Here is a 23253-nt window from a genome sequence, read left to right as displayed (position 1 = left end):
CAATGCAGGAGATGCAGGTTCAATCCCTCAGTCGGGAAAATCTCCTGGAGAAGGAAATGTCAACCCACTCCAGTATTCTTGCCTGGAAAATCCCATGGACAGAGGAACCTGGTGGGCTACAGTCCACAGGGTCACAAAGAGTTGGACACAACTGAAGTGACTGAGCACACAAGTCTTCACTGCAGCTATTACGGGCCGAAACTACCACCAGAACCATCTAAACTGCGAGTCCTCAAGGGAGAAACGTATATTGTAGGACACAATTGATTCAGAACAGGGACAGCATGACAGGCTCCAAATGCTGACTGGCCAAGACCAAGGCTGGACAGGACGCCCGCCACACTCCTTGACAGCATGGTGGAATCATACAAAGCACATGGAGAAACGGCACAGTACAGTATCTGGGCTGTGCAATGTGGCATTAAATGATGTAGATATATAGTATCTCTGGTGACCTTATTACCAGTTCAGCATAACTGTGGTCCATGCATCGACTTGACCTCAACAGGCAATGACATGTAAGGGGCAGTGGAGATATGTGGATAAAGAAGTGACGTTTTAATATGATCCCGAATTTTCTAATGAAAATACCGAAGCAGAGAGAAATTGATTTGCCCAAGTGAGAAGGCTGATGGCCAGGTTTACTTTGTTTTGTGTTTTATCCACATGCCTCCATTGGTAATGAGGTCACCTGCCTGAAGTTTACCTACTAGTATGTGGGCTCTTCTCTGAGCTTTCCAAGTCTGTGGTAAAGTGCTCCTTGAAATGTTTACAACCAGAGATAGATGTGATGTGCTACATACACAGCCAGGTTCCAACGATTATAAACATCTACAGTAGGAAATGGCAACCCGCTCCAGTATTCTTGCCTGGAAAATTCCACGCACAGAGGAGCCTGGTGGGCTACAGTTCATGAGGTCACAAAGAGTCGGACACAACTGAGCACACGTTATTACAGACATACAACATTATTCTTTTTTAAGTATAAAATCAGAAAGCTGTACATATTAAGAAATGCTAGAGGAACAAAGTGTGTTTGGCTTTCTCTATGACTAATATGTGTGAATTGTTATGCTGTGTGTTTTCTTTTCCTTTGGAGTTAGTAACACTTTTTATGAAGGTTGAGACAGTAACATACAAGCACCTTCCTTTATGTTATGCAATAAGCAGTAGAAAGTAATTAGAAAATAGGAAAACAGAAAACTCTAAGATATTTCAAGTAAGGAGAAATTGAATATAGGGCATTAGCTACAAAAGTATAGGAAGGATTGGTGGAATAAATGGAGGAGAAATTACCCAGAGATCAGTCACTGCCATCACTGGGCTGGGAGCCCCAAGCCTATATTCCCTGCATCCACTGCCAGTGCAAAATGTGATGGGTTTTTTTTGGACTGGACATTGGTGGCTCAAAGGTAAAGAATCTGCCTGCAATGCAGGAGGCGCAGGAGCTACAGGTTCGATCCCTAGGTCTGGAAGATCCCATGGAGGAGGGCATGGCTACCCACTCCAGAATTCTTGCCTGGAGAATCTCATGGACAGAGGAGCCTGGTGGGGCTACGTTCCATAGGGACGCAGAGTCGGACATGACTGAAGTGACTTTGTGTGCATACACCAAACACACACATGAGTATTATGGACGAAATGTAGAATTCAACGAGGTAATGAGAGTGGGGATTAGTACCCTTATAAGGTGGGGCAACAAAACACCTGCTCTATCTCCCCCACCACCCTCCGTCACTCTTCTCTGCAAGAGCAAAAGAGGTCATAGGAGCACGCAGCCAGACGGTGGCTGCCTGCAAGCCAAGAGAAGAAGCCTCAGAGCGAAATTTACCTTGGCAACACCTTAATCTTGGAGTTCCAACCTCTAAAACTGTGAGAAATAAATTTCCATTGTTTAAATCACCTTGTCTGTGGTACTTTACCTAGAAAACTAACCCAGAACAAAAAAAGAAAGTCAATAAAATATCAAATATTAACTAAAATGAAAACTAAATGACAGTAGAACAGGCTGAGTTTGAAGGAATAAAAGAAAGGGAGACAAAATAAGACGACAGAAAGGATTATAAAATGTCTTCCTCCTTTCTTCTCATATCCTCCTATCTGTTTTTTTTTTTCTTTCACAAAAGGAAAAAAAGTTTTTTATTCTTATTTTACAAGCAGAAAGGCCAAGTGAATAATTGAGTGATTATCCAGGGAACTGAATTAATATAAAAAGTCTAAATAACTCAAGTCAAATCCCTTTTTTTAAACTACAGTATCTCTCAGTTCAGTTCAGTTCCATCGCTCAGTGGTGTCCGACTCTTTGCGACCCCATGAAGCGCAGCACGCCAGGCCTCCCTGTCCATCACCAATTCCCAGAGTCCACCCAAACCCATGTCCATTGAGTCGGTGATGCCATCCAACCATCTCATCCTCTGTCGTCCCCTTCTTCTCCTGCCCTCAATCTTTCCAAGCATCAGGGTTTTTTCCAATGAGTCAGCTCTTCTCATCAGGTGGCCAAAGTACTGGAGTTGCAACTTCAACATCAGTCCTTCCAATGAACACCCAGGACTGATCTCCTTTAGGATGGACTGGTTGGATCTCCTTGCAGTCTAAGGGACTCTCAAGAGTCTTCTCCAACACCACAGTTCAAAAGCATCATTTCTTCGGCGCTCAGCTTTCTTTATAGTCCAACTCTCATATCCATACTTGACCACGGGAAAAACCATAGCTGCCGGGAGCCACCACGGGAGATCCCACCCATGACAAGGTCATGTGGAAGAGATCTGACAAGCAAGGCAGATCAGAACTCGAGGGACCCCCTGGATCTGCTCGAGCATCTACCCCAAAACCAGAATCTGTCTGTCTTACTATTTTGTGCCTTTCACCAACTCTTCTGACATTAACAGGGGGCTATCCCCGACCACCTTTCTCTGGAAAAAGTCAACTTAGGGCTTTAGTTAATAGGTCTCCTGGGCATGATAGGAGTGTTTCAATTCAAACCCCTGTGATGGCTTTTAGCTTGCCTGACAGGTTTATCCAGATTCTTGCAGCTACGCATGTGATTGTTCACAGCCTCCCAACCATGAGAGACACGGGAAGCCTAAAACATTCTAAAAATATAGAGCCTTTCGAAGAGTTAAAAACTATTAGAGTAGTGCTGGTGTAGGATTTCATTGTTGAGCCAATGCTTGCTGCCAAGTTCCCATATCTCTTATCCATTGTGCACCTGGGAGTGTATTGGTTAACATAGTTGGAATGTAAGAAAAACAAGTAGCAACCTTGGAATTAACCACATCAGACCTTTGAGCTAATTGGTTCTTTGTTGTAACTCACTGCACCTTTGCTCCCTGAGAATGTAACTCTGTTTAGCACTTTCTGAGGCTGACATAGATTAGAAATATAAAGAAAAAACACTTCAAGGGAAAATAAGTTTTCTTATTGAGCAGCTTTTATCAAAAAAGAGTCATAAAATGTCCACAGGCCTCCAAGGCCAGAAGATAATGTACACAACATTGTTTATGGGAAAGGTATGCAGAAAAAATCCTGGTTTCGATAAAGACAAAACAGATGTAATGTTTGGGCTGACTCTGTATGACTTTGCATCTTTCATTTCCCTCTATGTACAAGTCAAGGTATAAAAGTTCCTTTTGAAAATAGTTATGGGCCTCGTTCACCGAAGCTTGGTCTCCCCGTGTCATTCTTTCTCTCTCTCTCTCTTTCTCTCTTATTCCCGACGCTGTCATCCTGAGGGTAACCCTGGATCCTGCTGGGGCTGGACCCCGGCACATAGCCTTGACTAGACGAACCTTTGTTGGCAAAGTAATGTCTCTGCTTTTTAATATGCTATCTAGGTTGGTCATAACTTTCCTTCCAAGGAGTAAGCGTCCTTTAATTTCATGGCTGCAATCACCATCTGCAGTGATTTTGGAGCCCCAAAAAAGAAAGTCTGACACTGTTTCCACTGTTTCCCCATCTATTGCCATGAAGTGATGGGAACGGATGCCATATCTTAGTTTTCTGAATGTTGAGATTTAAGCCAACTTTTTCACTCTCCTCTTTCACTTTCATCAAGAGGCTCTTTAGTTCCTCTTCACTTTCTGCCATAAGGGTGGTGTCATCTGCATATCTGAGATTATTGATATTTCTCCCGGCAATCTTGATTCCATCTTGTGCTTCCTCCAGCCCAGCGTTTCTCATGATGTATTCTGCATATAAGTTAAATAAGTAGGGTGACAATATACAGCCTTGACGTACTCCTTTACAATTGTCATAATCTTTCTTTCACTTGCCTCTACAGATAACACTAATGCTTCCTTAATTTTAATATACTGGACATAAGATGTATCCAACAGCTAAATTTCAAGAGCAAAGAAAACAAAAATTACGAACTTCTGATGAAACCCAAGTAAAGAAAATACCCCAAACCTATGTGCAACTTATATGGAATGCATACTCCTATAATAGATAATACCATATGCCATATTTCTGCAGTTGAAATGTTTAGGATCTTACACTGTTTTTGCAAAATATAAGTGAAGCTAAGGAAACAAAATTTATTAGTTTAAAAGAAAGTAAAACCTTTCTATAAATTATTTTTAAAAGGTAACAATACTTAAAAATTATTTTATATTGGGAACACATCCAGATGTCAATTTCCTAGATGATCTAGAAAGTTAAAAAAATTTGCAATACTTTTGTAACACCAAAATGCCACAGCTTCTATGCACAAGGAATGAGACCTATGGGGAGAAATCGGTAAATTTAGGAAAAATAGGAAATTCAGACAAGGAAACTCACTCCTGGCCCCTACCAAGTGTGAGTCCCTTAAGTAGACCAAACGTAAGTACATTTGTCTGTACATTCAAGCCTTCGGGGTGCTGGAAAGCAAGATAACTATAGTTTTTATAGTTAGACAAGTGCTTTTTGATGGAGCATTTTTAATAAGACTTGAATTTAGAGCTATGATTCTCCTAAGAGAGGAAGGAATATCATAAATAGAATCAGCAAGTGGTTTTGTCAAAAGAAACACACTCTCACATGCCCCCTCCTCCCAGTCAACAGTCCAGGTGTTGGGGGGAGGGGGTCCCAATACTGAAGGGAGCCGTGTAGCAGTCCCTCAGTCCTGCAAGAATTAATGACACAGAAGAACAAACACGGAAAAGTATTTTGTGGCAGTAAGAAAGCAGTATAAAAAAAACAGAATTCTCATCCTGTGTTTTATTTCTTCTACTTTTACAAAACAACTGTTTCAAAACTTTCTTACAAAAACTTTAAAAAGACACATATACATGACATGTAGGAGATGAGAATAATGTTCCTCTAATACAAAAGCATTAAACAATATTTTGGGTGCTGGATAGCACTTCTGGCCCGTTTATTTATTAAGACTAGAATCCTCAGAGTTCTCCACTGTGACATTTTCTAACACAGTATTACTGGTTGTGGAAAGTAATTTGCCTGAACTGCTCTCCTTTTCAGTCTCTTCCCAAGTAGTTGTCAGAGGCCTCCTGAGGGTTTCCGGAAGCAAGAATGTTAGAACTCCACTCACTAAGGCCAAAGTGCCAACAAGCAACTAGAAGGAAGCAAAAAAAAACAAAAGTGACACATCCAGAAAGAAATGTGCTCTTCAGAGAATAATCATTTCTGAACTTTGTTCAGAGGGCAATAGAATTGAAATTGACATAACAGCTGGCATTTTTGTTTCTCAGTAAGACCTTTTTGAATTCCGGTAGTTGGTGATGGACAGGAAGGCCTGGCGTGCTACAATTCATGGGGTCACAAAGAGTCAGACACGACTGAGCGACTGAACTGAACTGATGACCTTTTTGGTTACTTTTAATTAGTTGACTAAGCTTAATCTGATCATTCATCAACCACCATGGAGCACCTACTCAATAAATCCCAGTTACTGCCTGCATTATTACTCTTGTAGGCACAGTCCTAGGAGCTACACTGAAGAAAAAAAACTCCCTGCCCTGGCTTGCCAGGCTCCAGAGCCTCATGGGAGAACCCAGCATCTTGGATTTGGACTTGATGGTCAGGGATTGTCTTAGTCAACCCTGCTCCTGCCCGCAATAATGGACACGCTATAAGTAAATGGTGGGGACTGAATAAATGCATGCATGCACCAATGAACAGTTCAATGAACCAAAATCTGTAGCATTTAGGGGGAAACAAAACAGAGGCAATGGAAACTAGCTGCTACTTTGTGTGGGGGGAACATCACTTCATGGGAAATAGATGGGGAAACAGTGGAAACAGTGGCAGACTTTATTTTGGGGGGCTCCAAAATCACTGCAGATGGTGACTGCAGCCATGAAATTAAGACGCTTACTCCTTGGAAGGAAAGTTATGACCAACCTAGATAGCATATTGAAAAGCAGAGACATTACTTTGCCAACAAAGGTCCACTAGTCAAGGCTATGGTTTTTCCAGTGGTCATGTATGGATGTGAGAGTTGGACTGTGAAGAAGGCTGAGCACTGAAGAATTGATGCTTTTGAACTGTGGTGTTGGAGAAGACTCTTGAGAGCCCCTTGGACTGAAAGGCGATCCAGCCAGTCCATTCAGAAGGAGATCAACCCTGGGATTTCTTTGGAAGGAATGATACTAAAGCTGAAACTCCAATACTTTGGCCACCTCATGTGAAGACTAGACTCATTGGAAAAGACTCTGATGCTGGGAGGGATTGGGAGCAGGAGGAGAAGGGGCCGACAGAGGATGAGATGGCTGGATGGCATCACCGACTCGATGGACGTGAGTCTGAGTGAACTCCGGGAGTTGGTGATGGACAGGGAGGCCTGGCGTGCTGCAATTCATGGGGTCGCAAAGAGTCAGACACGACCGAGCGACTGAACTGAACTGAACTGAACGACAGTTTCCAAGTGATTTCTTATAAAAATTCAGTATTTCTTTACCTTCCAGGTTTTGACACATGAAAGGCAACCTTTTAGACTACCACCAAGGTGTTTGCTTTCAAAAATGCAAATCACATTAAAAAACTAAAGTCTGTATATCTCTTCTCTGTTGACCACTATGAAGATATGGGTGGGTTTTAGAACTAAATCTGGTTATAGTCTGTAAAAACTTTGTTTTTACATAATTTAAACTCCTTTAGCAAAAAGTACTGAGAAGAGCCCATAAAAATAAATTAAGGCATAGGCTTTCTGATAAATCTGCATGTTTGGTGCTTTTATAGTCTCTGAGATACAGTGTAAATTGAGACACGACATGAGGCCACATCAGGTACAGATGTGACCTGGGAAGACAGTTCTTGACTTGTTTTGCAAAACACTGATAACCTAATTCCAGAAATGCATGAGTAAGCCAAGAAACAGTAACAGAATTTAAAGTGATATTACAAAGGACGTAGAAATCCCAAGAGAGACCTCTGTCAGGGTCTGAAAAACACTGAACAAGTCTAAACAAGAAATAGAATCAAATGGACAATTCAAGACAAGACTGGATTTTCTTTTTTAACTTGGTAGAATCAGTTCAATTCAGTTCAGTTCAGTCACTCAGCCGTGTCTGACTCTTTGTGACCCCATGGACTGCAGCATGCCAGGCCTCCCTATCTATCACCAACTCCCGGAGTTTACTCAAACTCATGTCCATTGAGTTGGTGATGCCATCCAACCATCTCATCCTCTGTTGTCCCCTTCTCCTCCTGCTTTCTATCTTTCCCAGCATCAGGGTCTTTGCAAATGAGTCAGCTCTTTGCATCAGGTGGCCAAACAATTGGAGTTTCAGCTTCAACATCAGTCCTTCCAATGAATATTCAGGTCTGATTTCCTTTAGGATGGACTGGTTGGATCTCCTTGCAGCCCACGGGACTCTCAAGAGTCTTCTCCAACACCATAGTTCAAAAGCATCAATTCTGCGGTGCTCAGCTTTCTTTATAGTCCAACTCTCACATCCATACATGACCACTAGAAAAACCATAGCCTTGACTAGATGGACATTTGCTGGCAAAGTAATGTCTCTGCTGAAAAGTATGCTGTCTAGGTTAGTCAAAACTTTTCTTCCAAGGAGCAAGCATAGTAGTGAGTAGTGAGAATAGTCAGGCACTGAATAAACTCAGAACCTTGCATCTCTCCTTTCACTCCAAGCAGGTCCCCCATCCCTATGGCCAGCCCTCGCTACCCCACACAAGCACTCCAACAACCCCCTCAATCCCACCTCTCCCTCCCCCTGACCAGGAGGAGCCTTTGTCCCCTCTCACCTTCTCCTGGGGGAGGGCGGTGGAGGGGCGGGGTCTTCCCCCATCAATAGATCTCCCTTCTTTCTCACAAACTTTTGATCTTTTCCTTTCCACTGGCTAGTTTCCCTCAGTAAAAATAAATTTCTTGAGCTTCTTACAATCTCTGTACCCACTCTGCCTGGGAACTTGTACTTGCTACCTGTATGGCCCTGGGCAGGTGACTTAATTTTTCTGCTCCTCAGTTTCCTTATCTGTAAAATAGAAATAATTAATACTGCCGCTGCTGCTGCGAAGTCGCTTCAGTCGTGTCCGACTCTGTGAGACCCCAGAGACGGCAGCCCACCAGGCTCCCCCGTCCCTGGGATTCTCCAGGCAAGAGTACTGGAATGGGGTGCCATTGCCTTCTCCAAATAATACTACCTGCCCCCAAAGGACTGTTGAAAGGATTAAATTAAATAACACATTTAGGGCACTTAAAACAGTAACAGTTGAGGAGCCAATAAACAGTAGCTGTCATTACTACTCTCTATCTTCTGAAACAAGCAAGAGGCTCTCCGCCTCAGCCCACATCCACTGCAGCCCCCGCCCATCTTCTCCACAGCAGTCCCTGCTTCTCCTTCCATCCTGCCCGCCCCCGCCTCCCCCACCCCCAGCAGCATGGCCCCACCCAACACCCATGGACGCTGCTCTTCCCAGGCCACAGATTCCTAGCTGCCAAACCTGACAGCCGGAAGCTGGGAGCCGTTCTGCCTTCCTCGCCTCCCTGCCTCCTTTGGGGTCCCGGTCACCTCCCCTGCTGCCCCCTCAGTTTCTGCCCTGAACCCCTCTTCCCATCTGGCGCTAAATGCCACTGTTTCCAGGCTTCTGCTCTTCAGTCTCCCTCCCTTTTCCCTCATCCATCATAAGCTGATTCTCAAGCCTGTACCCCTCGGAGTTCCAGACCTGTAAAGGCACCAGCCTCCCCCCTGCCCCTCACCCCGCTGCCCCCTCCCCAGCCATCAAGCAGGCACCTCCCACTCCTCACCCACAATTCAAGTGCACTGTTCCTCCCCACCTCAGCCTTGTTGCTCCTCCTAGAGTCCCCTACAGACCTGAGAACAACCTTCCACCCCTCCTGCTGTCCCCCTCCACCATACCCAACTTGTCACGGGTCCAGGGGGTAACACTTTTCCATCCTGTCCGCTCCAACCCGCCTTTAGTCCGATATTCTGACCTCCTTTGAGATCCCTGCATCCTTTCACCCTTACCTCCTGACACCCACACCACCCTGGGTGTTGGCAGCAATGCTTGCACCCAGACGCAAACTGGCCATGTTTCTTTTCCCCTCTAAGTTTTTGCCTTTCTGTTGCCTCTGCATGGAATTCCCTTATCTCCTCTTCCACCTGGCTGACTCTCACCGGCCCCTCCAGACACAGATGAAAGGCCCCTCTTGCAGGAAACTTTTCCTCTGGCCCTAGCTGGGTTGGTAGCCCTCTCCTGCAACCCCATAACCCCAACATTCCCTACCCCAGCCCTCTTCTCTGGGACCTCTGCCTTCCACACCAGTTTGGAAATCTTTCAGGACAAATGCTGTTTCTTTCATCCCTGCTCCTTATCACCTAATTCAAAATCAACACTCAACCTTTGCCAAATGAGTTCACAAATACAAAGATTATGTGAATTAGATGTCCACTTTTTCCCTTAGATTACTTAAAAATAGTGGTTGAAAATAAAAGCAACAGAAGGAATGATGCTCATGTACTTCTTCTGGAAAGAGAAAATATAAACTTATCTTCTAGATGATTACGTCTATTCCTCCAAAGGAAAATACTGGCTCCCTGGGCAGTTTGACACCCATAAATAAGCTTAATGAGAAATTTAATAATTTATTTTTTACTCATTAAAAATAACAAGCTACATCTGCTACATCCAAAGGAAGCACATTCACAGAATATTTTTGCAAATACACACAAGACCGTGATGACAGAGGTGGTCCTGGGGGAGGGGGCATGAGGGTCAAAGTGGAAGAACTTTTTTCTCTGCACCCCCTTTAGGACTGTTTGTTTAACCTACGAAAAAGGCATGGTATTTGGATTTGAACCCAGGTATGTCATTTAAGGGCTTCCCTGGTGGCTCAGATTGTAAAGAATCTACCTGCAATGTAAGAGACATGGGTTCAATCCCTGGGGTGGGAAGATCCTCTGGAGGAGGGCGTGGCAACCCACTCCAGTATTCTTGCCTGGAGAATCCCCACAGACAGAGGAGCTTGGCGTGTTATAGTCCATGGGGTCACAAAGAGTCAGACATGACTAAGCGACTAAGCACAGCACAGAACATGTCATTTAAATAGTGATAGCAAAAACAGCACCTACATTCTATGAACGGAAAAGACCCTGATGCTGGGAAAGCTTGAGGGCAGGAGAAGAGGTAGGCTACAGAGGAAAAGATGGTTGGATGGTATCACTGACTCAGTGGACATGAGTTTGAGCAAACTCTGGGAGGTAGTGAAGGACAGGGAAACCTGGTGTACTGCAGTCCATGAGGTCCCAAAGAGTCGGACACGACTGAGCAACTGAACAAAAACAACATTCTGTGAAGACTGCTTTTCGTAAAGCAGGTGAAATAGAGCTTGTCATATAACAAGCACTATTAGAGTAGCTGTTAAATAAAATTTAAAATCCCTTTTAACTTTATAGTCTGTAATGGATCTTTATGGATATCCTTAAAAAAAATCTTTATTTGGTTTTAGTGACTTTATAGCAGTTTGCTTTTATAGATTTATCTATCTTCTTCTATGTGTCTTGGCTTATTTTTTAAAAACATCTTTTCTACTTTCATCTTCTGTTAATGAGGAACATAAAGAAGAGAAGCAAAAAGCAAAGGAGAAAAGGAAAGATATAAGCATCTGAATGCAGAGTTCCAAAGAATAGCAAGGAAAGATGAGAAAGCCTTCCTCAGTGATCAGTGAAAAGAAACAGAGGAAAACAACAGAATGGGAAAGACTAGAGATCTCCTCAAGAAAATTAGAGATACCAAGGGAACATTTCATGCAAAGATGGGCTCAATAAAGGGCAGAAATGGTATGGACCTAACAGAAGCAGAAGATATAAAGAAGAGGTGGCAAGAATATACAGAAGAACTCTACAAAAAAGATCTTCATGACCCAGATAATCAAGATGGTATGATCACTCACCTAGAGCCAAACATCCTGGAATGTGAAGTCAAGTCAGCCTTAGAAAGCATCACTATGAACAAAGCTAGTGAAAGTGATAGAATTTCAGTTGAGCTATTTCAAATGCTAAAGGATGATGCTGTGAAAGTACTGCACTCAATATGTCAGCAAATTTGGAAAACTCAGCAGTGGCCACAGGACTCGAAAGGGTTGGTTTCCATTCCAATCCCAAAGAAAGGCAAAGCCAAAGAATGCTCAAACTACCGCACAATTGCACTCATCACACATGCTAGTAAAGCAATGCTCAAAATTCTCCAAGCCAGGCTTCAGCAATACATGAACCATGAAATTCCCTATGTTCAAGCTGGTTTTGGAAAAGGCAGTAGAACCAGAGATCAAATTGCTAACATCTGCTGGATTGTGGAAAAAGCAAGAGCGTTCTGGAAAAACATCTATTTCTGCTTTATTGACTATGCCAAAGCCTTTGACTGTGTGGATCACAATAAACTGGAAAATTCTCCAAAAGATGGGAATACCAGACCACCTGACCTGCCTCTTGAGAAACTTGTATGCAGGTCAGGAAGCAACAGTTAGAACTGGACATGGAACAACAGACTGGTTCCAAATAGGAAAAGGAGTACGTCAAGGCTGTATATTGTCACCCTGCTTATTTAACTTCTATGCAGAGTAAATCATGAGAAATGCTGGGCTGGAGGAAGCACAAGCTGGAATCAAGATTGCTGGGAGAAATATCAATAACCTCATATATGCAGATGACACCACCCTTATGGCAGAAAGTGAAGAAGAACTAAAGAGCCTCTTGATGAAAGTGAAAGAGGAGAGTGAAAAAGTTGGCTTAAAGCTCAACATTCAGAAAACGAAGATCATGGCATCTGGTCCCATCACTTCATGGCAATAGAAGGGGAAACAGTGGAAACAGTGGCTGACTTTATTTTGGGGGGCTCCAAAATCACTGCAGATGGTGATTGCAGCCATGCAATTAAAGGACGCTTACTCCTTGGAAGGAAAGTTATGACCAACTTAGACAGCATATTAAAAAGCAGAGACATTACTTTGTCAACAAAGGTCCATCTAGTCAAGGCTATGGTTTTTCCAGTGGTCATGTACGGATGTTAGAGTTGGACTATAAAGAATTGATGCTTTTGAACTGTGGTGTTGGAGAAGACTCTTGAGAGTCCCGTGGACTTCAAGGAGATCTAACCAGTCCATCCTAAAGGAGATCAGTCCTGGGTGTTCATTGGAAGGACTGATGTTGAAGCTGAAACTCCAATACTTTGGCCACCTGATGTGAAGATTTGACTCATTTGAAAAGATCCTGATGCTTGGAAAGATTGAGGGCAGGAGGAGAAGGGAACGACAGAGGATGAGATGGTTGGATGGCATGACTGACTCAACGGACATGGGTTTGGGTGAACCCCAGGAATTGATGATGGACAGGGAAGCCTGGCATGCTCTGGTTCATGGGGTCGCAAAGAGTTGGACACGACTGAGCGACTTAAGCACACTTGACTGGGTGCCTGTTGCAGAGACATAAGAGAGAAACATGTTGAACCAATGATTCCCAAAAAGTAGATGCATACCACCTGTGGGTGCACAATGATTTTTTTTTTTTAAGGTCATCTCCAACAATTTATTACTTGTAGGATTTTGCTAGTGTATAACACATATTACTAGTATGCATGTGTGTTAATCGCTCAGTAGTATCTGACTCTTTGCGACCCCATGGACTGTAGCCCACCAGACTCCCCTGTCCATGGGATTTCCCAGGCAAGAATACTGGAGTGAGTTGCCATTACCTTCTCCATGTAACTAGTATAACACCCATAATTTCACTGTTATTGTTGCTTAGGGCAAATCTAAATTATAAAAGCCAGTGTATCTCATTTAAAATGTTAAATATTATAAATTATAACATGAATGTCAAACAAAGTAAGAGAAATGCTTTACTGGACCCAATTGTGTTGATACAAAATGCCCTGTTCTGCAAGAGTTCAACGGTTTAAATGGGAGACAAAGACGTGCAAATGTTACAGCCAAAGTGCCACAGTAGGCTGTGGAAAGGGTACACACAAAATGCTATGCGGACCTGGGAAAGAGGGAGATTGGGTCACTGGGTCTGGGTGGCCTTCTTGAAGAAGTGGGGTTTGCTCCGTGTCCTAAAAGCTATCAATACATGGGGGCTGCCTCATCTACACCCCTAGAGCATTCAGCCCCCACTAGTCATCCGGCAGAGTCAGAGCAGGAGGACAAACTGGAAACAAAGCAAGTGGGACCAGTTTTGGTCTCAGCTCCCCAGCTGTGTAAGTCACAGCCACTTAAAGCTCCAGGACACCATCATCCAGGAGAATTGCTCTCTGCCAAACCTGGGAAGATGCTGTGAAAGGGACCTCTTAGGAGTACTGGAGAGAAATTGCAGCCATAATGCATCTTCCAGTTCTGGGAGCCCTTCACGGTTCTGACCCAGATGCAGTGCCAGCTTCTGAGGCAGCCTGGGTCCTAATGGTTCTTGGATTTACCTCTTAAAAAGGAAAAAAAAAAAAAGGTCTATATCTATCTACCTATCTACCATAAAATATACGTTTTAAATGCATAAAACAAATGTACAGTTTAAGAAATAATTATAGTACATATTGCTATATTTAAAATGGATAACCAGCAAGGACCTTTTGTATGGCACATGGAACTCTGCTAATGTTATGAGGCAGCCTGGATGGGGTTTTGGGGGAGAATGGATACACGTATATGTACGTGGAGTCCCTACACTGTTCACCCGAAACTACCACAACATTGTTAATAGGCTCTACCCTAATACAAAAGTTTAAAGTTTGAAAAGAAAAGAAATAATTACAAAGCAAACATATCATGGTCTTGATCACCCACAAGAAAACACTGCTCGCACCCCAGAAGCCTGTCCCTCCCTCCTCCACAGGAGGGGGTCCTGGTTTAGTCAATTAGCCCCATCAGTTTTCCTGGTTTTAACTTGTATAGTTACAGAAAGTCTGTGGAAAGGGGGTCTCTTTCTCTTAAGGGAAAAAAAAAAAGGTACATGAAAGCTTGGGGGAGGTGGGCAAGAAGCATTCTCTGCAGAGGGGATGTTCCAGCAAAGGAGGTGGGGCAGGGTATCAGTGAGAGCAGGGTGGGTGTGGAGAGGCAGAGGAAGTGTGTGAAGAAACAAAATAGGGAAGATGGGGAGGGGTCAATCTGGAAAGGACGTGAGGATCAGGCAGAGCTGGGGTTTGTTCTGAAGGTGAGGGGCAGCTGGACTGGAGCTGTGGGTTCAGCAAACTACCCTGATGGGGTGGGGGTGGGGGTGGGGGTAGAGTGAGGGGAGGGAACCTGGGAGGCAGGCAGTGATGAGGAGCTGGACTGGAAGCAGGTGAATCGGGAGGTTTTGAGCGAGGAGGATTTGGTGTCATGGATTGAGAGGAGTGGGGTGGGCGGGGATAAAAGCTGGCGCTCCAGTGTCATGTGGGAGGCCAAGAACTCCCACCTCATGGTGGAGACAGAACGAGGAGCCAGCTGGGTTTGGGAAATGGTGAAGCTATAAGATGCCCAGGGAGGATATCCACAGGACTAGTGAGTCTGCAGCTTGGAAGCCAAGTCAGCACTCAGGAGCAGTTATCCACACAGCGATTGGGAAAGACAGCCAGGATGGCTCTTGGAGAGTGAGGCAATCAGAAAAACAAAGAGACGACAGAGAGCGAACAGCCTAGAGAGAGCTCCAAGCAGGAAGTTCCAGAAAGGGAGCCTGGAGGAGGAGGGAGAGGACCAGCACCCCCGGGGCTCCCCCAGGAGTCACTGCAGCACCTCCAGCCACCCCCACCATCCCCACCTCCCTGCCCCTCAACTCCCGTCACCTGTCTTCCTCCTGCCCCGGTTGTGTAACAGTGCTCTGTATGCCTTCCCAAACTCACCACCGGGCCAGGAGGGAATCTGCAAACTGAGCAGAAGCGCCCTCAGGCTTCATAAGCAGGTGAATAGCTCACACTGCCAGCGCCCAGAGGAGGCACACAGGCAGCCCCGACCAGGAAGAGCCCCTCAAGTTTCAGATAAGCTGCAAACCACACACCCCTACACCTTTCCACCAGATACCACCAGATTCTTCCAGGAGCAGCAGCCTCCAGAACTGGCCTTGATTAGACATCACAAAGGCTGGGGTGGGAGGCAGTCGGCGGATCCCGATGAAGGAGCACAGGCTCAGAGACCAGAGACCAGAGCTCCTGGCTTTGTGATGTGCTGAGGAGAGGCCCTACTTGAGCCTACTTGAGTTGCAATTAACAGCTGACAGTGGGGAGAGGGGGGAAGGCAATCAACAAACAAGAGAAACAGCAACCACCACCCTACTTAACAACTGATGAGCTGTAGCAAAGATACTGCTGCTGCTGCTGCTGCTGCTGCTAAGTCGCTTCAGTCGTGTCCGACTCTGTGTGACCCCAAAGACGGCAGCCCTACAGGCTCCCCTGTCCCTGGGATTCTCCAGGCAAGAACACTGGAGTGGGTTGCCATTTCCTTCTCCAATGCAGGAAAGTGAAAAGTGAAAGTGAAGTCACTCAGTTGTGTCCGATTCTTCGAGACCCCATGGACTGCAGCCCACCAGGCTCCTCCATCCATGGGATTTTCCAGGCAAGAGTGCTGGAGTGGGGTGTCATAGCCTTCTCCGAACAAGGATGCTAGAAATCCCCAAACCAAATTATAAGTTGGAGCCTAATAAATCAAAATATAGAAGGCAGTTGGCTGCTGTGCCTCACCGCTATCTCAGTCAAGTTCTATAAATTGATGAACACCTGTGGCATGATGATCCAAACGCTGGAGAGATAAATGCACAATGGGGCCACGATGCTTCCCACACGGCCCACCGTGCTGCCACTCCCCACAGCCAGCGACCTGGAAACACAGAGAGAATTAAGACAGCAGCAGGAACAGAAGACAAGGGACATGTGATACAGACAGTGAGAGAACAGCTGCCCAGATCCCCGTCCACCCTCCCCACAGGGAATAAATACTAAAGCTTAAGTCAGCTTAATATACTTGGAAATTAACTTTAATTTTTCAAGAGTTGTTCATGATTTCCCCTGGAAGATAAAATGGCAACCTACTCCAGTATCCTTGCCTGGGAAATCCCATGGACAGAGGAGCCGGGCAGGCTACAGTCCATGAGGTCACAAAGAGTCAGACATGACTGAGTGACTGAGCACACATGTTCATGATTTATATTCACATTCTGTGAAATATCAGTGTCTACAAACACACAGATAATTCAAGACAAAAGAAAGGTAAACCAGTCTTCATCAGCTATGCAGATGAAGCTCTTACGATACTCATTCAGTCTAACACTAAGGATAACATCAGTCCTCTACAGCTGAAGTTTATTTAGAATAGGAAGTGGGGATTTGGGAAACCAAAAGATTTATATCTATGGATCATTCTATTTCAATTTTTTAAAGTCAAGCAATATCTTAATGTACTTTCCTTTAAAACTTATTTATAGACAACTATAGAATCTCTGCTGCTGCTGCCAAGTCACTTCAGTCGTGTCCGACTCTGTGCGACCCCATAGACGGCAGCCCACCAGGCTCCGCCATCCCTGGGATTCTCCAGGCAAGAATACCGGAGTGGGTTGCCATTTCCTTCTCCAATGCATGAAAGTGAAAAGTGAAAGTGAAGTCGCTCAGTCGTGTGCGACTCTTAGTGACCCCACGGACTGCACCCTACCAGGTTCCTCCATTCATGGGATTCTCCAGGCAAGAGTACTGGAGTGGGTTGCCATTGCCTTCTCCAATAGAATTTCTAGTAGGAAGCAAAGAATGTGCTTCCAACATGATATCACTCAGTCATATCCAATTCTTTGCAACCCTGTGGGATGTAGCCCACCAGGCACCTCTGTCCATGGGGATTCTTCAGGCAAGAATACTGGAGTGAGTTGCCAGGCCCTCCTCCAGGGGATCTTCCCAACCTAGGGATCAAACCTAGGTCTCCCATATTGCAGGCAGATTCTTTACCATCTGAGCCACCAGGGAAGCCGTTCAACATGAGTAAGTATCTCTTACTAAGCTTAGGAGAGAGGCTCCAGGAGAAACCAAACATGCCAGACTCCTGATCTCAGACTTCTAATCTTCACAACCATGAGAAAACACACTCCTATTGTTTGAAGCCCTCAATCTGTGGTGTTTTGTTATGGCAGCCCTGACACAACTGACATCAGGACACCAAGAGACATGTCCTTAGAACATTAGCCCTGAGTCGGTGTAAGTCAACGGTGTTTGAGATTTTAAATGGTTTTAGGACAATACAGCATTATTTCCACTCCAGTACTCTGGCCTGGAAAATCCCATGGATGAAGGAGCTGGTGGGCTGCAGTCCATGGGGTCGCAAAGAGTCAGACATGACTGAGCGACTTCCCTTTCACTTTTCACTTTCATGCATTGGAGAAGGAAATGGCAACCCACTCCAGTGTTCTTGCCTGGAGAATCCCAGGGGTGGGGGAGCCTGGTGGGCTGCCGTCTATGGGATCACACAGAGTCAGACACAACTGAAGTGACTTAGCAGCAGCATTATTTCAAAACAAATTCTCTAATATCCTTGTTAATGACGTATAGACAAAGCCTCTGATTCAGAATTAGCATCATCATGTAATCTTCCCACATCTCGGAGTTCCCCTACTTCTACAAAAAGAAGGCATTTATACTCAGAGACTGAATGTAAGGATATGACACATAAGTGAAAGATAATAAGAAAACAACACAAAAATAAGTAACTCTTACCTTACAATGGTTGGATACAGCTCCGCTGTATAAAGGTATATAAGGCCAAATGCTGCCCCGATGAAAAATTTTCCAGCCATACTTGCCACCACTAGCCAAACATGGTAATCCTGAAAATGTATATATTGGTAAAATAGACCGTCATTTTGTCATCAAGTAATATTTTTAAAAGAAAAAGAGAAAATCCTCAAAATTATTACTTAAAACTTTCTCATCCTCTGGTGTCTTTCAGAACAGTTTCATTTTTGTTTGAATCTATTTTGTAAATTCTGCTCATGGTCTGCAAAAGCTTTCCCTCTTTATGAGATTTAGAGAAAAGTTTTACTGTGCCTCCTCTGCCTAGCAGATTACAAATTACCAACAAAGAAAAGCCATTTGGGAAGAGACACTGTGGAATAAGAGCCTCCCAGATAGTTTCTGCTGTCATCCTTGATGTATTCCACTTCCTGAAGTAGTTCTCAGAGACGTCTCACAGTCCATCTTTTCTCTCCTCCCCTGTCTGCCAGCTGGGTGTTGAGACCCAGGTGACCGTGGAGTTCATGCATTAGGGGTGGCAGTACCTCTGTCAACTTGTGTTCCTGAGTGGCTCCAGGGAGCCAAACACCCCCTTCACCACCCCTACACCCACCAGGGAGGAGCCACATCAAACTTTCTGTGAGCAAGAAATAAACATCTATGATGTGAACTCACTGAGATTTGGGGGTGCCTGTATTAAGCAGCCAGTGTCTTCTATCACCGTCATTACTTTGCATTCAGTGTTTGTTGAATGAATTAATGGAACTCAGAAAAATTGTATTGTGTTGACATTACCATTTGGAGAGAAGTTTTATTAGAGGGGAAATTTTTGTGATTAAGGGTTAGTGCTCTATTTCTAGAAATGCCATCAGCCACTTTCCGGTCTTCCACATTACTGCTGGGGCTTAACCACTGTAGAGGTGAAAGGTTCTAGGGTTCCCCTAAATCCTCACTGGCTCAAAGACAGTTGCCATCAACTCAACTAATATAACTGCAAGCTGCTTTAAAACACATGCAAAAAAGGTATGGATGAAGCTCCCTCAAAGTGGCAGAGACCTCCAAGTCTTAAGTAACTTTAACTAATGTGAATCAGTTGCATGTATCAATCACCTGGAATTTTCAATCCATAGCATATTTGATTCACCAATTCACTGATAATTAAGTGAAGCATAAAAGGAAGTCACTGGTTAGCTTAAATTAGATTTCAAACAATATACAAAACTTAAGATGCCTTGATCTAAATGTTGAGATACTATTGCTTTATAATTATATAATCACTATAATTATATATATAAAATATAAATTATTTTAAAGTATTGTTATAGTGACCATATTTTCTATATTGAGAATGAAAATACAGGTTCTAGTAACATTTGGGGTGAAAAAAGGAAGAGTTCTTCTGGGTGCAAGAGGTATTCTAGGCCAAAGAGTTTGCCAAAATACAGGAATGAGGAAGTCATTTCAGTAGTTTATGGCACTGTTTCTCACTAAGAAATTACATTCTTAGAAACAAGATCCTTGGGAAATACACGCACAATAGAACTTGGAAACTACTAACCTACCACAGTGAAAAACAAGACTGTTTAAACTGGAACAATTCTGAACATAAGACTCATAGTATCTTTCATCTGTCCCCATGACTCCCTTGCTCCTTCAGATTTCTGATCAAATGTCACATTCTCTGAGAGGCACACCATCCTCAACCACTTTAGATAAAATAACAGTACGCATGTGCATTCCCCCTCCAAACACACTCACTCTCCATCCCTCATTCAATTTTGTTTTTCTTCATTTTACTCAGAGAAACTTGACTTACTGCACGTCTTCGGTACCTAGAAAAGAATCTGGTACATACTAGATGCTGGATAGAACTTTCATGAATGAATAAAAGTTTAAGATGACGATACTCACTGCAAAGTGCAATCTACTCTCCTCACTCAAGATGACCATGTTTACACAGTACAACACTGACCATCTCTGAGAAGTTGGATTTGGGGCTTCGCCCCCAACTCCCACATTTCTTTTTCCCTTAAATTTTCTACTATTTATTATAACAGAGAAGGAATGGGTTTTTTTAAAGAAAACATTTAAAATATTATGTATATAATCTATCCCTATGTCTTATTTCATCTTCGTATTCATAAGCTGAAAATGTCCCCATCAAACTGTCACAGTATAACTAACCATTCCCTAAGTAAAACATAAAAGAACTCACCTTGGGGATCACCATAATCACACCACTGGTCACTGCGCTTGACAGAAGGGAGAAAATCAGAATGTTTCTTCTCCCCACACGGTCCATCCCCAAGCACACAAGGACGTAGGCAGGAATTTCCACTACACCTGTGACAGAGCAAAATGACACATCTCTATAAGCCAGAGCATCCAGTTGGACAGGGGGGCCCTGCCTTCTAACCCAGTGGAACGGTCAGCCTTCTCTCTGATCTCACGGACTTCTAAGAACTATCTAACAACTACCTAAGAGGCAGCAAGGCCCATGACTTTTAAACTCACTGGAGTGGGGAGAATGTTTACTGTGATGTGCACTAATGCTCACATAATCTGCTTAGCACGTAGCATCTCTCCTCAGAATCTTATCCCCAGTGAGGCTGGAAGCTCCCAGGACACAGCACAGTGCCTGGAGGGCAAGGCAGTGGAACGAACAAATATGTAAATTAATAGCCAACACTGATCTTTTCTGATCTTTGGCCTCTTCTGCTTGACAGAACTATGGGGAAATGTTTGTATCAGTAACTTCGAACTTAGAAATTAAGGTAGAAAATTCAGTGCAGCTAGGTACATAAAGTAATGATAACTGTTTGATGGATTTTAAACCTAAAAGTTAAGCTAATATGAATCCCCCACTGAGCAAGGACCTTGTCTTGGATCTCCTTTTACTCCCCCTCAACAAAAAACAAAGTCCGGAACTGACTTAAAAGCCCTTCCGTTGAAGAACCAAAGTTTGAATCTTAGATCCAGAACCAAAAAGCTTTACATCTATCACCCAGAACACAACAGGGAGCAAGCAAGATTTCTCAGCAAAACTGAGCAAACCCAGTAGCCTCTGAGAACTTGTCACTGCTTATTAGCCTAGATTGTCCACGTAACTGAAAGGTCCCTTCTTTCGACACTCTACAGCTTGCCTAACCTCAGGACGCTACCCACCACTGCCTTTGAGGGCTGGTGTGCGCTTGCCTGTTTAACCACAGAATGCTATTAGCACCTGGACTGGCAGGTCTGGGTCTCCATGTCTTCTGTGGCTTTGGGAACATATCACTGCGGTGGATACATATTTCCTGAGTTAGCAGTACATCAGAAATTAAACTCTGCTGCAGCTGCTCAGGAAAAAAAAAAGGCTGGGCAAAGACAAAAAATAACATTCTGAGCCCTTCTGGAGAGATGAGTCTCCCTTCTCTTCAATTCAGTTCAGTTCAGTTCAGTCGCTCAGTCATGTCCGACTCTTTGTGACCCCATGAATCCCAGCATGCCAGGCCTCCCTGTCCATCACCAACTCCCGGAGTTCACTGAGACTCAAGTCCATCGAGTCAGTGATACCATCCAGCCATCTCATCCTCTGTCGTCCCCTTCTCCTCCTGCCCCCAATCCCTCCCAGCATCAGGGTCTTTTCCAATGAGTCAACTCTTCACATGAGATGGCCAAAGTACTGGAGTTTCAGCTTCAGCATCAGTCCTCCCAAGGAACACCCAGGACTGATCTCCTTTAGGATGGACTGGTTGGATCTCCTTGCAGTCCAAGGGACTCTCAAGAGTCTTCTCCAACACCACAGTTCGAAAGCATCAATTCTTCGGCGCTCAGCTTTCTTCGCAGTCCAACTCTCACATCCATACATAACCACTGGAAAAACCATAGCCTTGACCTTCTCTTCATTAACATGAGAAATAAACAACTCCAGAGAAAATGCCTCCCCTTCACAGACCCTGCTGTAAGGTCTGGTGCATCTGGACCAAACAGTAGGTTCATCTATTACTCTGCTTTTTTTTTTTTTTAAGGACTTTTCAAGATCAAATAAAACAATGATTCTCAAAAGAACCTCCTAGGAATAGGCCTGGATTATCACCTCCACTTTCCAACTAACATTAAATTAGTCAGTTTAGTTCAGTCGCTCTGCTGCTGCTGCTGCTGAGTCACTTCAGTCGTGTCCGACTCTGTGCGACCCCAGAGACGGCAGCCCACCAGGATGCCCCGTCCCTGGGATTCTCCAGGCAAGAACACTGGAGTGGGTTGTCATTTCCTTCTCCAAAGCATGAAAGTGAAAAGTGAAAGTGAAGTCGCTCAGTCATGTCCGACCCTCAGCGACCCCATGGACTGCAGCCTTCCAGGCTCCTCCATCCATGGGATTTTCCAGGCAAGAGTACTGGAGTGGGGTGCCATTGTCTTCTCCAAGTTCAGTCGCTCAGTTTTGTCCAACTCTTTGCGACCCCATGGACTGCAGCATGCCAGGCTTCCCTGTCCATCACCAACTGCTGGAGCTTACTCAAACTCATGTCCATTAAGTTGGTGATGCCATCCAACCATCTCATCCTCTGTCATCCCCTTCTCCTCCCACCTTCAATCATTCCCAACACTAAATGACTTGAGCCAAATGAGTAAGTGATAGCTCAGGGACTGGTCTTTGGGAGCCAAGCCTTTCCTGCCACCTCCCTCCCTCATGTGTGATTCCCTCCACGTCTGACTCAGGGCTCTCCTCTCTCCAGCACTGTGTGCAAGGCCACCAGTTGAATTCCTGGAGCCTAGGCAATGGCACCCCACTCCAGTACTCTTGCCTGGAAAATCCCATGGACGGAGGAGCCTGGTAGGCTGCAGTCCATGAGGTCGCTAAGAGTCGGACACGACTGAGCGATTTCCCTTTCACTTTTCACTTTCATGCATTGGAGAAGGAAATGGCAACCCACTCCAGTTCTTGCCTGGAGAATCCCAGGGATGGGGAATCTGGTGGGCTGCCGTCTATGGGGTCACACAGAGTCGGACACGACTGAAGCGACTTAGCAGCAGCAGCAGCAAAGCTGCACAGCTACTGGGAAAGCTGAAGAGACCTTGTCAAGTATATTTCACCTTGATTCTTCTTGAGTTGTTGTAGAGATGCCGCGTCTATATTTTTGACTT

General features: G+C 44.5%; 1 protein-coding gene across 7 annotated transcripts in view; it reads right to left on the bottom strand.

Moving 5' to 3' along the window:
* Positions 1–5184: 5184 nt before the first annotated feature.
* SLC22A16 (solute carrier family 22 member 16) overlaps positions 5185–23253 on the bottom strand; it is a 35834-nt gene continuing 17765 nt past the window's right edge. For 5 of the 7 annotated variants that reach the window (XM_086317340.1, XM_086317334.1, XM_086317338.1 and 2 more), the window contains 4 exons: positions 20345–20472; positions 18115–18224; positions 16138–16237; positions 5185–5554 (listed from right to left, as the gene is read on the bottom strand). In XM_086317340.1, the coding sequence (XP_086173466.1) occupies positions 5457–5554; positions 16138–16237; positions 18115–18224; positions 20345–20472 (436 nt within the window). In that variant the 3' untranslated portion in view covers positions 5185–5456. Of the gene's footprint in view, positions 5555–16101; positions 16238–18114; positions 18225–20344; positions 20473–23253 lie in introns of all 7 variants that reach the window. The other 2 variants (XM_086317335.1, XM_086317339.1) reach the window with 1 other exon arrangement.

This window comes from Bos grunniens, chromosome 9 (genome assembly GCF_055505025.1).
Source record: "Bos grunniens cultivar Pamir isolate PY7600 chromosome 9, Bosgru_T2T1.0, whole genome shotgun sequence".
Taxonomy (NCBI): domain Eukaryota; kingdom Metazoa; phylum Chordata; class Mammalia; order Artiodactyla; family Bovidae; genus Bos; species Bos grunniens.
Note: the sequence above shows the minus strand (reverse complement) of the source record. Positions and strands in the feature narration are given on the sequence as shown.